The sequence below is a fragment of the Cloeon dipterum genome, chromosome 2 (assembly GCF_949628265.1).
Source record: "Cloeon dipterum chromosome 2, ieCloDipt1.1, whole genome shotgun sequence".
Classification (NCBI taxonomy): domain Eukaryota; kingdom Metazoa; phylum Arthropoda; class Insecta; order Ephemeroptera; family Baetidae; genus Cloeon; species Cloeon dipterum.
Window position 1 is genome coordinate 2,011,190 of NC_088787.1, and position 15,628 is coordinate 2,026,817.

Consider the following 15,628-nt stretch of genomic DNA (forward strand, 5'->3'; position numbering starts at 1 on the left):
CCTTTATTGTTACACTGACGCTTAAATAATAATTGTTTTCTCTGAGATCCATTGTTCATACAAATTTTAAATTGACTGTAATTTGATATGTGTATGAACGATAAACAACTATACAGATCGCAACGCAGTACTAAAAATCTGAATTATTTCTCAAACATTTGTATTTTCTGCCTTCCTTCCATGCGCGCAGCCGGCGTACCTGTCAGTTCATTTTTTCTCTCCCCCATCGGCTTCGCTGCTTGGCATGCGAGCGTCTCAGGCACGGACTGTACCAAAAAATTAAAACAGGCACGGACTGGCCAGTTTATATTGTATCATTAATAAGTGCTTTTTTAATTCCCATTAAAAATATTGGTTTCTTCAAAATTAAACAGTTTATTTGATTCATTTTTTATTCCAAATTTCTTGATACACCTTTTTCCCCGCAGCAGGTGGACAACGTGAAGGATCGTGTTGCGAGTATGGCCTTCAAATACCCGGTTGCCAGGAGGAACGAGAGCGTCGTGGACGATTTCCACGGCACCAAGATCTTGGACCCCTACCGTTGGCTCGAGGATCCCGACTCGCCCGAGTGCAAGAAGTTCGTGGAAAAGCAGAATGCCATTACCCAGCCGTACCTGGAAAACTTCTATTACAGGGAGGAAATCAAGAACCGCCTCACGCAGCTCATGAATTTTCCAAGATACTCGTGTCCCTCGCGGCATGGCGACCGCTACTACTTCTACAAAAACTCCGGCTTCCAGAATCAGGGGTGATATTTCTTTTGACAAATGGAAGAGCAGTTTTATATTTTGCGCATCAAAATGGCGGCCGTAAGGGTCTGGCCAGTCACGATGAATTATTAAATAAGATTCGGACATATCTTTTTAATCAATTTTAATCCTCTATAATTTTTTCAGCGTGCTGTACGTGCAGGATGATTTACACGACGAGGCCTCCGTGTTTTTCGACCCTAACGAGCTGTCCGAGGATGGCACAGTGGCGCTGAATCGAACCAAGTTTTCCGAGGACGGCAAAACCATGTGCTACTGCCTGAGCAAAAGCGGCTCAGACTGGATCACCATCCACTTTAGAGACACCGAAACAGGCAACAAACAAAATACTGGTTAAATAATTAAATTTATTAATCTTTGAAATTCAGGGTGGGATTATCCGGAGGTGCTGGAAAAGGTCAAATCTTCCCCGTTGGCGTGGTCGCATGACAACAAAGGAATTTTCTATGCCGTAATGTTTTTTCTATTTAAGATTCAAATTTGGTTTATTACTGATCAGCAGGGCAACTGTGCCCCATACATCCACATCCAGAACACAACAAAAATGTAACAAAGCATTTTTTGTATTTGATAACAGAGGGAATAGTAAAATCAGTCTATCATATCAGTATTTGGCAAGAAATGTTTGGCTCAATTTTTGTTCCCATTCATACACAAATTCGGCGACAGGTTGTTCCACAGGCGATAACAAATGACTTGGAAGCACTGCTCAGGCACTGTTACACTGACAAAGGGGGCCCGAAGTCGCATTCGATGCACCCGTGACCTACCCAAAAAATCGACATCATGCATTGTTGTTACAAGATTGCGCAAATATTGGGGACTATTATTATACAAAATTTTGTGAGCCTGCGGACTAGAACATGCAGTTTACGTCTATCAGTGACATTTTTTATACAACGGGGAAAGTCGCTGACCACGTTTCACTCCGAAAATATACCTTATGAGATGATTTTGAAATACTTGCAGCCTCTATTGATCTGCGCCGCGCTCAAGTTACAAAACACAACATCAGAGTAGTCGAAATGGGGTAGTATCAACGCTTTGACTAGTTTAATTCTGATTTTTTTCTGGAGTCACTATCCTAAACTTCTCCAAAGGGCCACTTTTTCATTTGTTAGTTCTTCGATTTTGTCCGACATTGTTGTCAATCGAGTACCGAAACCCTCCACGACGTTCTTCAGGCCATCGATCGCGTTGTTATTTAGTAACCTTTAGTTTTTCATCGAGCAGCCTGCTGAGCGCCTCCATGCTAATGGGCTCGTCAGCAGGGCGGGATTGGTCTCGATGTCCATCATGGAAATTAGGATGATGATGAAATACGCTCCACTTCCGACGAAACAGAAATAAGCGGTTGTCATACAATGAGAATTTACGCTACCGAGAAGAAAGTAAACTGGGCGGCGCGCCGAGGGCATTCCTGGCATGAAAAGCAGGTGCCGAGCAGCACGCTGCAGCAGCACATTGCTCTCACGCCGCCGTCGTTGTCTGCATACCGCACGACTCTCGGCCACTTCAATGCTTCCATAGTGCACTAGCAGCATCCAAACAGGTACACTCACCCTGTGGACAACATGGGTGCGAACCGCACCATCCGGTGGTCGAAACTTTGTCCACAGATGTTCATGGGTGTTCTTGCTTCGTTGAAAGACTCTGATGGGCCGAAAAACCGCTGATATCGCAAGGCAAAGTAGGAGCCGCTTTACCAAGCGACCTGAGCCAGCCATTACTTTCTCCCCTCTCCCTATTTAAGAAGACCAGTCCTTATTCTCACATTATCTTTTTAAATCAGATGTATCCGGAACAGCAGGGAAAAGCAGACGGCTCCGAGACAGATTCGACGTTGAACCAAAAGCTGTGCTACCACAGGCTCAACACCCCACAGTCGGAGGACGTTTTGGTCGCCGAGTTCCCCGACGAGCCGCGTTTCAGAATGTACGATTAACCGTTTTATTAATTCAAGTAATTAATTCTTTTAAATCAAACAGAGGTGCTTGTGTGAGCCACTGCGGCAATTTCCTGATCGTCTTGCCAGCGAAGGAATGCAAGGATAATTTGGTGTTTTTTGCCGAGATCGGCTCTCTGCCTGATGGACCTCAAGGACTGCTGCCTCTAACCCAAATCGTGCACAAATTGGACTCGGACTATTGGGTAAGTTATCTTTAAAGGATAAATGGCCTCCAGAGGGGTGCAAGCGTCCGTAGAGGAGGAGAAATTGACCAAAAGAAACAAAACCATCAGTCCGCGTAACTTGAGAAAAGTTTGATGATAGGCTAGCGTGAAAAATTGCCAAATGTGCTCCAAAAAAGCAAAAAATATCGGTCAAGCATATCTCAGGGCGGGGTACCCTGGAACAGGTCGTTAGGGTTGATTGATTTTTCAAGTACGTGACAAACGTGGGGTCCAAGTTCATCTTCTGGACAAACAAGGACGCGCCCAACTACCGTTTGGTCAGCATCGACCTGGAAAATCCAAGCATGGACCAGTGGAGGACCCTGGTGGCTGAGCACCCAAAGGACGTGCTTGACTGGGCCGTCCTCTCGAACAAAGACAAACTCGTCGTTCACTACATCCACGACGTCACGGTTCGACCCATGATTGTTTGATTCTTAAACGAATATTAATGCTTTTTAATGCAGAGTGTGCTGCAAATCCGAGATTTAGCCACCGGAAATCTGATCAAGAAGCTTTCCTTGGACCTCGGCAAGGTGTCCAGCGTGTCGGAAAATAGAAAGTACCCTGAGTTATTTTTCAGCTTCTCCTCGTTCCTCACGCCGGGGGAGTTTTACATGTGTGACATGTCAAAGCCTGTCATTAGGCCTGAGGTACGGAGTTATTTTGAGAAAAATGCTTTAAATAAATATTTTGCAATTTCAGCTGTACAGAAAAACCAAGCTGAAGGACTTCAACGCCTCGTCCTACATGAAGGAGCAGGTGTTCTTCTCGAGCAAGGACGGCACCAAGGTGCCCATGTTCATCGTGCGCAAGAAGGGCTTGAAGAAGGACGGCAGCAGTCCATGCTTGATGTATGGATACGGCGGCTTCAACGTCAGCCTGCTGCCCTGCTTCAGCGTCATGAGACTGGTCTTCTTGCAGCATTTCGACGGAGTCATCGTCTATGCCAACATCAGAGGCGGAGGGTGAGTAATTTTTTGCTCTTTTTATCCCTATCCGAGGACCAGAAAGGGCACGTATGCTGAAACCCAGGTGCGAATGGATAACATGGGCGCACCAGATCGCACAGGGACCCAGCCCACTGAAGGGCTAATTGCCTCCGCACCAAGGACTTTTTGAAACGCTAGACATTCGTCCCGTGAAGCCAAATCACGCATGCTGGAAAGGTGGAAACCAGCAATTAGCGAGTCGGTGTAGAGTAATGCAGCACTCAATGTCGCTTAACTTTGGTGATCCAACGAGAACCGTTGTGTCCAACATACACCCTAGACAGATGGATTCGAACAATATTTAATCTAAAACCAACAACTGTTTGTTTCCAGAGAGTACGGTGAGTCGTGGCACAACGCTGGCCGACTGTTGAACAAGCAGAACGGTCTGGACGACTTCCAGGCCGCGGCCGAGTACCTGATCTGGGAGGGCTACACGAGCAGCCCCCGTCTGACGATCCAGGGCCGCACAAACGGCGGCCTGCTGGTGGCGGCGTGCATCAACCAGAGGCCGGAGCTCTTCGGCGCCGCCATCGCAGAGGTCGGCGTCCTCGACTTGCTTCGCTTCCACAAGTTCACAATGGGCCACGCGTGGGTGTCCGACTACGGCAGCCCTGACGACCCTTATCATTTCCCCAACCTGCTGGCCATCTCGCCACTGCACAACATCAAGGTGCCGCCGAAAGAAGTCGTTCCGAGGCAGTATCCGGCCACGCTGCTTCTCACCGCAAACCATGATGACCGCGTCGTGCCCCTCCACTCTCTCAAGTTCATCGCCCAGCTGCAGCACACCCTGCGCAACCACCCTGCCCAGGTGAGTGTTGTTCGGGAGAGATCCTGAGCAGAAATATTAGTGGTTATATGAGAATCAGGTATTTTTCGGGACAGGAATGTCGATGAGCAGTTCCAGGTGATTTATCAGTTGTGTAAACCCTCAGACAGATGGCGCCACCGTATATTTCTTTAATAAATTTAAATTTAAGGCCCTTCCGCTGCGATTTCAGACTCAGTCCTACCACTTTACTAAATCTTTTTGCTTTTGACGTGTTGAAAACCAAAACCTACAGCTTTGAAATCGGATATTTTTCTTTTGTATCTGTTTCAGACGAATCCGCTGCTCATCAGGGTAGACACCAAGGCTGGACATGGCGGCGGCAAATCCATTGCTAAACGGGTGAGACCCAAATCTTCTTTTTAGTTTAAAACTAAGCCGATTCGTGTTTGAAGATGAAAACAGGTGGTGCCGTGGTTGATTTACTATTTGAACTGTGATTTTAGATTAATTGCTTAAAAATATTTCAATTGAGGTGCTAAAATTCAAAAATTATTACGCCAATAACAGATTAAAACTTGAGAAATTTCTCAAATAAAGATTTCTATGATTTTTTGATCGGAATCCATCCAATTTTTTAAATTTAAAAATCCTATTTCAGATTGCAGAGCACACGGACATTCTCTCATTCATCGGGCGTTCTCTGAACATCCAGTGCGTCTTCTAAGTTACAATTAGCTCTCCTCTTCTTGTTAATTGTGTAACATAAAACATGAAAGAAAGAAAATAAAAATGAATTGAGCTCAACTAAAACTGCTATGCTGATTTAGCGATCGGCTGCTTCCTTAAAAAAATGATAACGATGAAAGTTAACGAGGGTATCAATGTGTCGTATAAATGAACTATTAAATTACTCCAGCGCAAGTTCAGGAATCTAAAGGATCGCAAAAAACCTTCCCATACCTTTTGATATAAACTTCGGAAACGCTTGCATACAAAATCGGCGACAATGTGAGATAACTTTCTTACTAAAAGGCCTTTCAAAAGGAATATTTGCAAGGCTGGACGGATGAGGAATACTATGTTTATAAAAGGACACTCTACCAACTTGAATGTTTTAGTGTTTTCAAGTTTTGCCACTTTAACAACGCCTGACGGAAGCAATAAATAATTTTGATTTGCAAGACCATTTGAACAGCTTTACCTTTGCAAAAAAGGAAGATTTTTAATCGATATTTTTGTTTACATTTTTTTGTAAAAATATATTTTTCAATCGTGTGGAGAAAGAGAAAATATTTCAGGCAGCTGAGGAATTTTCCTAAAATTCCTTTTTGAGCAGCAGCAGTTGCAGCGGCCAGAAAGGTTTTATGGAATTTTTCCTTCTTGAAATAGCAGAGATTTCTCACTTTGAATAAATACAATGGATTGATCCCTCCCAGGTAGAGTTTGCGCTATTTCAGCCCCGTTTCCCCTCTTTTCAATTGTTGCTCAGCATTGAGTAGGGCCGGACGCTTCCGTCGACCGCTGATTCCGATTTTTCTGGAATTTCTTTCAGCTATAACATTTTATTTGAAGGTAAATTATTGCATTTCCTAAAGTCTTTCATATCAAAATTTCACTTTTATAATAGCCATTGGCCCTGAATTAAGTGTGCAGATTAATTTCAGTAATTTAAAATATTAATTTATTTTCACACGTGTGAATTTTCCGTCCTTGAATGTAAAACCGGGACTTTTCTTTGCCAATATGCCAAAATCAGTTTCAAAGTAAGCGCAATATTTAATAAAACGTGCTGAAATTCGACGGAAACGTAAAAACCGTTACTTTGGCGGTGTTTGAGTAAACCAATCAAACTGTGCCACAAGAATGCAACCGACCAATCAGAGGAAGGATGAGCGGCTCCCTGATTGGCTGATGATGACGATGCGTTCGCCTAAAAGATCGAGACGGCAGCGCCACAGTATTAGTGATTAGTCGGCGGCGTTTTCGTGGAATATTTTGATTGGCCGACACCAAAAAAACCGCCAAAATAAACGGTTTTACATTTTCACCGCGATTAACGACAAGGTTGTGTAAAATTCTAAAAGCAGAATAATACAATTAAACTCGTTTGTAGGCATTAAGAACGTGTATTAAAACCGAAGAAATGGAGAGCCACCATGTACCAACACCAAGCAGTACCTCTACCGAAATCGCAACCACGACCGAGGTGCAGCAGGAAAGGAACTTCCAATTCGACGTACTCATCTTTCGACTTTTGTTCTGCATCATGCTCTGGTTGAGCTCCATCATTATTAGACTCATTCCCGAACCGAAGGAACGGGAAATGACCGCCGTCAACAACGAGTTATCATGCGTGTACCAAGAAATCCCAGCTGCGCCCGCAGAGCCGACAAATGACGACGGCGACGGCACCAACCTTCCAATGCGCCTCATTTTACCAGCCGAAGAGAACGACAACGGGTACGAGGAAATGCGCCCAGCGAGGGCTAACAGTGTCGAGCACCTGAAACAGGTGGCCGCTGCTCCAGTCGCTGAGCCGGAACCTCACTACGTAAACTTGTGGGATCACCAAAGTCAAGATGGTTTGGTAAAGGATCAGGTAGACGAACAAACTTAGCTTTAAAACCTGGACAACGTGAATGTTTCGCATTTGAAACATTCTATTTTAATTTCCACGCATAAATAATTTTTAATTGCATCCAATTTCTTTAGAAATCTAAGCAGAAATATATCAATAAATTTTGCAATCATCCATTTGAATTTTTATTGAAAGATATACCAAATAAAAAAAGTAAATACATAGGTAACCGGCAAGACTTCAAAGAGAAACAGGTTGCATATATTCGCAATTTAAATTTTATTTTTCTCACTTGAGTGCAGAGGTTATGAGTTATGATCTGCGTTAGTTCTGGCATTGAATTTCATTAATTTTATAATATTCGCCCATTTTGAAGCTGCGCAGTAAACTTGTGCGCATCTTAAGCATGCGCAGTATGTCCAGATCGCTTCTCCATCTCAAAGGAAGGCTGAAACTCATCACTGCGCATGCGTGACCCAAATCAAAACCTTCTGCGCAGTCGTAATTCCCACCGGGATCCGGGTTGTTATCTTTTTTTGGTTTCCCGCTGTCAGAAGTCAATATGGCATCGAAATAATGGAGGCCAATCAGGAGACAGACCATTGGCCAATCAGGAGCATCGAAAAAGAGGCGTGCCAACCCGATAGTTTTATTTCCACGTATTTTGTTACTTTCCCATCAGCCAGACGTGCCATCTAACAGTCAACTCACCAATTACCGGGCTAATCATTTGTTAAATAAATATTCAAATTTCCCGCCGCACTCTTCCAGATGCCATTTGCGCGTCGCGTGAATCCGGCTCCCGGTGTTGTTTTCAGCATCAATCCTCTTTTAAAGAATAAGGGAAAGTCGAAAATTGACAACAATGCATTTGTGTGCAGGAAAGAAATACTGTGAATGCGGTCAGTAAGCAGTTTTCTTTTCATTCTATCGCAGGATCGATTCAGGAGGCGAAAGGTTGTTCCGATAAATTAAAGCTTCAGGATCTCTTTCATATGTATCGGCGCTATTTATTAAAATTTAACCGGAGAAATCAAAAAAAAATATAACTGCGGGGTTGTCACTTGTTTGACTTGTACGAACACCTCACCCTTCTTCTCTTATCGGAAAGCAATTCTTCTTCGATAGTCTGACAGCATCTGGTGCGTGCGACAATTTCGCCCTCAACTATTTGCTCGTTAGAGATTTGCAGCACGAAATTCGTGACTTTTTTCAGGATAGCACGCTTTGTGACCAAAAGCATCGTTTCCCATAATTCATCAAGAGTGGTAGGAACTCTGATCAGACTCACTTTCTCCAGATTCGGCACCGACAGGATTTTGGAGAGATGAACATACGTTTGATTAGAGCTGTGTAATATTCGTTTTAGTATAATTATGCAGTGAGTCAACAAAATTTACTCACGACTGCTCGGAAACGAACTCCAACTTGATCTCTTTCAGTGAATCACAAGAGAATTCTCTAAAATGTTGATGCACCACGCAGTCCAGCTGGCAATTCCCGCGCTTTCCTTCCTTCGTCACCGTAAAGGGTTCGACGTCTAAGTTTGTCATAGCTAGCAGTTTCAGATTGTCAAAAGAGCTGCTGCAAATTATGTTAAAAAGCCAGACGAAATCTATCGGATGCGATTTAAATGCGAGAGTCAGGCGTGTCAGGCGCTCTCCGTAGGCATTAAGGAATCGCTTAATGTAGACGGAATACTTTGTGGCCAAGCCACTCATGGTGAGGATAGTTAGATGCTCAAATTCCAACAGTTCGGGCACATCAAATCCTAAATGTGGTTGATTTTGGTTCACCCAGTTGATCTGCAATAAAACAATTACTTTTCTATATTCAAGTAACAGCCAAAATACTTTAACGCACATGCAAATATTCGACGTCAGGGAATTTAGAGAGCGCATTCTTTAGGATTTTTCTGTCCACGCGGAGCACCAAGTATTTCAGTTTGCTTTGGTCTGTTGTTGCCAAGGATTCGTAGTACAAGCAAGTTGGCAACATGTCCACAAAATATTTGGGATCTCCCAAAACCTTTAAATTGGGCAGGTAGCGGATGCATTCGAGCGTTAATGACTTCCGGAATTCTTCGTCCCATTCACTTTCGTTCGAAACTGGGGAAAACTGGAAAATTTCCAAATGCTTAAAATTCTTCTCAAAGACGTCTAGGTTGCTGATTTCAAAATTGGGCTCAGCTTCGATTTTGAAGTAGAGTTGCTTCAGCGAGGGTAGCTTTCCACTCAGTTCCATGAGAGAGGAGAAGGAAATCGAGAAGTGTCGGACCTTGAGGACTTTCAATTTGCTCATTTTAGCAAAGGCACTGACCATTTTCTCGCTCATGCTCCACAAAGTAAATTGTTGTTTTCGAGCAGATCCATCCATGATTTGGAAGTCGGACATGTTTGTAGCGTTGGATGCAATCGTTATCAGAATCTACAGTCAAGTAAAACGTAAAAAACGAACCAAGAAATGTCAAAATTATGCTCACATTTGCTATTATCAAACGATCATCTTCAGGAATTAAATCCATGACTTTAGCGAAGTTAATTTTGGTTAACTTTGGACATCTATATGCCAGAATTCGCTTTTTGATCGCAATTGTTATAGGCAGTCTACGTTTTTTCATCACATCCTTGACTAAATTGTAAAATTCCTCTTCTGGTGAAAGGGCTGCTGCAAATTTAGTAGCTCGATTTAGACAAATAAAAAATAAATCTTCAACATAAGTATATAATGAAATAAAGAAACTTCTTTAAATACTTACGCTGCAAGTTCAATCCATTTTCTGGATTATTTGAGGTCGAGTCAATTTGTTCCATTTTTATCCACAGCTTTTAGACTTCTGCTGGAAATTATAATGCACCTTTAGAAATTATCTGGAATTTCAGGAATGCATTGAAAAAGATATCCATCATTCCTAAATCGGACTATAAATTAATTTTCACGATAAAAATGAATATGCAATTTGAAATTATCTTTTGTATTATCAATTTAGTAAAATACCAGGTTAACTTACATGCTTGAGAAATTCGATTCGATAGCGCGCACGGATCGACACACTTCTACCCTCGGAGGTGATGAGATAAGAATGGGAGTGGAAAGCCTTGCTTGGGCCTTAAACGCAGTGGAGGAGAGGAAAAGTTCCCCGCCTCACCAATCTCAGGTAGTTAAGGGATGTTGACAAGCCTGGAATACTAGAAATTACTTTCCTTTAGCAATTGCAACCTTCTTCTCTGTTCCGCATATCAATATAGATGTGGAATGATAGGAATTATAAAATTCTGAAAATCTGACAGCACCAAATAAAGCAAGCCTTGCATTTCTCAAGATAAAATATTAAATGATTTACCTGGTCATCACGTTCAGACTGCAATATTATAAATTAAATGGCTGATATTCCTCTGCGTAGAGTAATTTTAGTATCCTATAAAACCTGGCAAATTTTAATCAATTTTCTCTGCGAAAGTAAATCTCCGAATTCACTTTTCTCGGACGATTTTACAAATTTTCCCTGCATAACCATCTAATCAGTGGGGCTTATTTCTCCAGTCAACCTCTCGTTTTCTTTATAAATAGCAATTTCAAGCATAAGCTCCAAGCCTAAAATAATTTAAAACAGAAAATTGATTGAACTTAGCTAAGTTTATTTTTTAGGACACTTTAATTACTCTGCGCGGAGATATTTCGCAGCTATTATAATTAAAACAAATAGTTGAGATTTAGAGACAAAAATTCAAGGTTTATTCGCTGTTAAGATTTTCTGAATTATTTTGGCTGCACATAATTCCTGGCATTCCGTCTTTTTACAATTAGCTATGCATGAAATAATGTTGAATTTGCTTCAATAGAATAATTTCTAGAATTCTAGGCTTGTCGATCATGCACCCCTTCCCTGCGATTGATGAGGAGGGGATATTTCTTTCCTCCACTGCACCTACGGCAGGGATAAGTAAGGTTTTCCCCACGCCAATTATCATCTAACCACCTCCGAGAGTGGTTTATAGCGTCGTTCGTGCGCACAGTCTCAATCAAATTTCTCCAGCATGTAAGTTAACCTAGTATTTTACTAAATTAATAATACAAAAGATAATTTCACATTGCACAATCTTCTTTATCATGAAAATTTATAAGTTACAGTTAGATTTAGGAATGATGGATATCTTTTTCAATGCATTCCTGAAATTCCAGATAAATTCTAAAGGTGCATTGTAATTTCCAGCAGTTGTCTAAAAAGCTGTGGATAAAAATGGAACAAATTGACTCGTGCTCAAATAATCCAGAAAATGGATTGAACTCGCAGCGTCGTAAGTATTTAAAGAGAAATTCGAAATTCCTTTTTTGATTCTGCTGAGGATTTGTAATAATAAGCTACTGAATTTGCAGCTACCCTGTCACCCCATGAGGAATTTCTCAATTTGATCAAGATTTGGTTAGATTCTACGAATGATACAACAAACGAACGAAAAAAGAAAATTCTAGCAAAAAGATGCCGAATGTTCAGGAAAATCAACTTCGCGAAATTCATGAATTTATTTCCTGAAGACGATCCTTTGATTTTAACAGATGTGAGCAAAACTTTGACATTTCTTGGTTCATTTTTAACGTTTTATTTGACCGTATATAGGTGCTGGTGGCGATTACATCTCACGCAACAAACTTGTCAAACTTCCAAATCATGGATAGATCTGCAAAAAATATTACTTTGAGGAGCATGAGCGAGAAAATGGTCCGCGCTTTTGCTAAAATGACCAAGTTGGAGGTCCTCAAGGTTGAGCACTTCTCCATTTCTTTCTCTTCACTCATGAAGCTGTGTAGAAAGCTACCCTTGCTCAAGATTCTCTTCTTCAAAATCGAAGCTGAGCCCAATTTCAAAATCGACGACATAGAAGTCTTTCAGAAGAGTTTCGGGCATTTGGAAAAGTTCCAGTTTTCTCCAGTTTCGAACGAAAGTAGATGGGAGATGAATATGCGGTTGACATTAACGGAACAATGCATCCTCTACCTGCCCAATTTAAGAGTTGTGGGAGAACCCGGCTATTGGGTGGACATGTTGCCAACTTACTTATACTACGAATCTGTGGCTAAATTCAAACAGAGTAAACTGGGTCACTTGGCGATCTACATGAACAGAAATATCAAAGAGAAAGCACTCTCAAAGTTCCCTGAGGTCGGATACATGCATGTGCGTTTAATTTTATTCGGGGTATTGCTTTAATTGAAAAGTATAATTGTTTGATTGCAGATCTATGGGGAAAATAATCGAAAGAATAAAGAATATCAGGTGCCTGGACTTTTGGAATTTGAGCATCTAACTTTCCTCCTCATGAGTGACTTGGGCACTAATCATTCTGTCTACATTAACCGATTCCTCGAGGTCTACGGAAAGCGCCTGACACACCTGATGCTCGAATTTCAATCGCATCCGATCGATTTCGTTTGGCTTTTCAATTCGATTTGCTGCAACTCATATGACAATCTTAGCGGATTAGTTATGTATAACTTATTCGTCCAACCCAGTACGGTCAAATTGTCTGAGAGGAAAAGCGTTGTTTGCAAGCTGGACTGCGAGAAGCATCAACATTTTGACGAATTCTCTTGCGAATCGCTGAAAGAGCTGGAATTGGAATTCGCTTCCAAGCAGACGTGAGTAATTTTGCTGACCCACTGCTTTATTTTTTGACTTAAATGAATATTTTACAGCTTTCGTCAAGCGTATGTTCATCTCTCCAAAATCCTGTCGGTGCCGAATCTGGAGAACGTGAGGCTGTCCAGAGTTCCTACCACTCTTGATGAATTACGGAAAACGATGGATTTGGTCACAAAGCGTTCTATCCTGAAAAAAGTCACTAATTTCGTGCTGGAACTCTCTAATAACGAGCAAATGACCAAGAGGGAAATTGTCGCACGCACCATATGCTGTAAGACTATCAAAAAAGAATTGCTCTCTGGTAAGAAAGAGGGTGCGGTATTCGTAGAGGTCACTCAATTGACGCTCCCGCATGAACCTCAGCAATAAAATGTCTTGGATTTTCTCAATAAAATTTCATAAAGTGACACTTTAGTTTTTAATTTATCCGAAAAACATTCCTGGTAACAAGTTAAAAATATATAGAACGTTGGTGCCTCCGCAGCTGCAAGAAAAAATGTCTGGTTTTTTGATAAATTAATTAAATTTAAATTTATTTTCCTTAATAATTACGCGGCATACGCACATGTCTGACATCTGGTTTTGACGCTAGTCTGATTCCGACAGGAAATTAGATTAAAATTCAAAAGGCCTGAAAGGAAGCGCGTTTAATTAGCTATAACTGAAAGAAAAATATGTTTAAATATTTAACTGTTTTATTCCATATGACATCTAGAAAACTAGATGACCCGTATGTTTTTTCAAATAATTAATTAATAGTAAATTCAGAAGGTCTGATATTTATTAAATATTAATTTTAACTTTTGTGCTGGGGATTGAAGGGCATACTTTTGTCTCTCTTGCATTGCAATGACGATTCTAAATACATCGTATTGAAATTAGTCAGAGTACCCGTCACTTCTGTTTGCTCTAGAGAGACTGAATCATTATATATTTATTCTTTTTAATTGGTTTAGAGAGTGCGTCATTTTAGCATCTGGAAAATGCAGACCAGTCAAATCCGGCAGTTATTTTTGGTTCTTTTCGTGGTTTACAAAAACTTCCTTGTGCAGACTGCTTAAAAAGGCAAAGCTAATTGGCTTGAAAATCATTTCTTCTCAGTATTGAACGCGACAACACTTGATCTGTATTCGCAGTCAACCAAAGGTTAGTTTTTGTCCGAAGTTTTCATAATTAATTCTAATCAATTAGCCGAACATACGGGGTTTATATTTTTGAAATGATCAGAACTAAAGCAATTAGCAGTTACATGCTTTGAAAAAATAATTTTTATAATTTTTTTGACTCACAGTTCTTGAACGATGAGTTGGTTCCTCATCCTGGCTTTGCTGCTCGGTCTGTCCGCGGCCTCCATCAACTTCACCGCCGTTTTTGAGTGGGGGAACTTTGACTTTTCGTGGCCTTCAGAAGATTTTAGAAAAGAAGCTTTTAAAAAGAAAGGGTATTTTCGTATTATCCCAGAGGATCATGTCGTTTACGGGGAAAGAGTATTTATCAGCATTCATAAATCGAAAGATTACCCAATTCCATTTACCCTAAACTGGCTGTCGACCACTGCGTCTTCAAGGTCTCCGAAACTGAATCCTTTTCCCACATGGAGAATGCACGTAAGTATCTATGTGATCTTGGGCAACCGCATACATTAAATGTCATATCTTTTTAACGATTTTTCGGGGTCTTATTAATTTCCTTTGGGATTAAATAAAAAAGTGGTGAAAAACCAAAGGTTAAGAAATTTAATGAAAGGTCAAAATCCGGTTGAGAGTTAATTTTTCGATCATACGAATACTGAAAAATATAGTTTTTTCATTAATTCTTTATAGGAAACAGGAAACTGCATGACTATGCAGCGCATCAATGGCATGGTGGTTGACGTTTGTGGTCGCCTTTGGGCCGTTGACAACGGAAATGAGAATTGTCCAGCCAAGATCTGGATTTTTGACCTAACTGAAAACGATTCAGTCATTCTGGTCCACCAATTCGGCAATGATGTCATCAAGCATACCTTTGGAAACAGGAATCTGACTTCCCTAGTCCTTGATAAGAGACCGAACGACACTTTGGCGTATATTCCTGACTTTATGTCGAAAAACTTGATCGTTTTTAGCTTCAAGGAGAACGTTTCATGGGCTATCAAAGTTAAGAACATCCCCATTCATTCTATTGCCCTTTCGCCAACAAAGGGCAAAGAATTGGTCTACCTGGGATCATCGGTACAAACGGAACTATATTCAGTTCCCCTTTCGGAATTAAGGATGAGGGGAAGAAAAACTGCTTTGACCCCTACTCTGGTTGGCAACAAGAAAGCCGGCTCCTTTAGAATGCTCATGGACAACAAAGGGAAACTATATTTCGACCTCAGACTATTGAGCTACATCGGCACGTGGGACACCACTACTTCTCCCTTACAGGAAGAACAACTCTACAAGGTATTTACCTTGTTGAAAATTTTAACTCATTTAAATACCCTAGTTTAAACCTGTTTAAATATTCATTTGCCAAAGATGCATATTTAAAATATTTAAAACATCCTAGAAAATTATCATGAACATATAGTTCCAGGCGAACTTTTGTTCATCAGTTTGAAAAGATAATTTTTTCATTTTTTTGCTGCTAAAATATTGACGTGTTGCAGAATTACCGTTAGTATTATACTTGCTTAGAGACGAAAATCCCCAAAAATTAATAGTTTTGTGT

The 15,628-nt window shown here is 41.0% G+C and overlaps 1 protein-coding gene across 1 annotated transcript; it reads left to right on the forward strand.

Moving 5' to 3' along the window:
- Positions 1 to 455: 455 nt before the first annotated feature.
- On the forward strand, positions 456 to 5,436 carry LOC135936618 (prolyl endopeptidase-like). Its single transcript, XM_065479498.1, has 11 exons — positions 456 to 751; positions 900 to 1,087; positions 1,142 to 1,224; positions 2,566 to 2,708; positions 2,762 to 2,924; positions 3,158 to 3,358; positions 3,413 to 3,598; positions 3,651 to 3,913; positions 4,271 to 4,751; positions 5,043 to 5,111; positions 5,371 to 5,436. Exons 1-11 carry the CDS (start codon positions 462 to 464, stop codon positions 5,434 to 5,436), a joined length of 2,133 nt encoding a protein of 710 aa, XP_065335570.1. The 5' UTR covers positions 456 to 461.
- Positions 5,437 to 15,628: the final 10,192 nt, after the last annotated feature.

Excerpts from the sequence above, each read along its gene's own strand:
- LOC135936618 (XM_065479498.1), top strand. The coding sequence starts at position 462 with ATGGCCTTCAAATACCCGGTTGCCAGGAGGAACGAGAGCGTCGTGGAC. Across the intron at positions 2,925-3,157 it reads AATTGGACTCGGACTATTGG|TACGTGACAAACGTGGGGTC; the intron begins GTAAGTTATCTT and ends TGATTTTTCAAG. Across the intron at positions 5,112-5,370 it reads GCAAATCCATTGCTAAACGG|ATTGCAGAGCACACGGACAT; the intron begins GTGAGACCCAAA and ends ATCCTATTTCAG.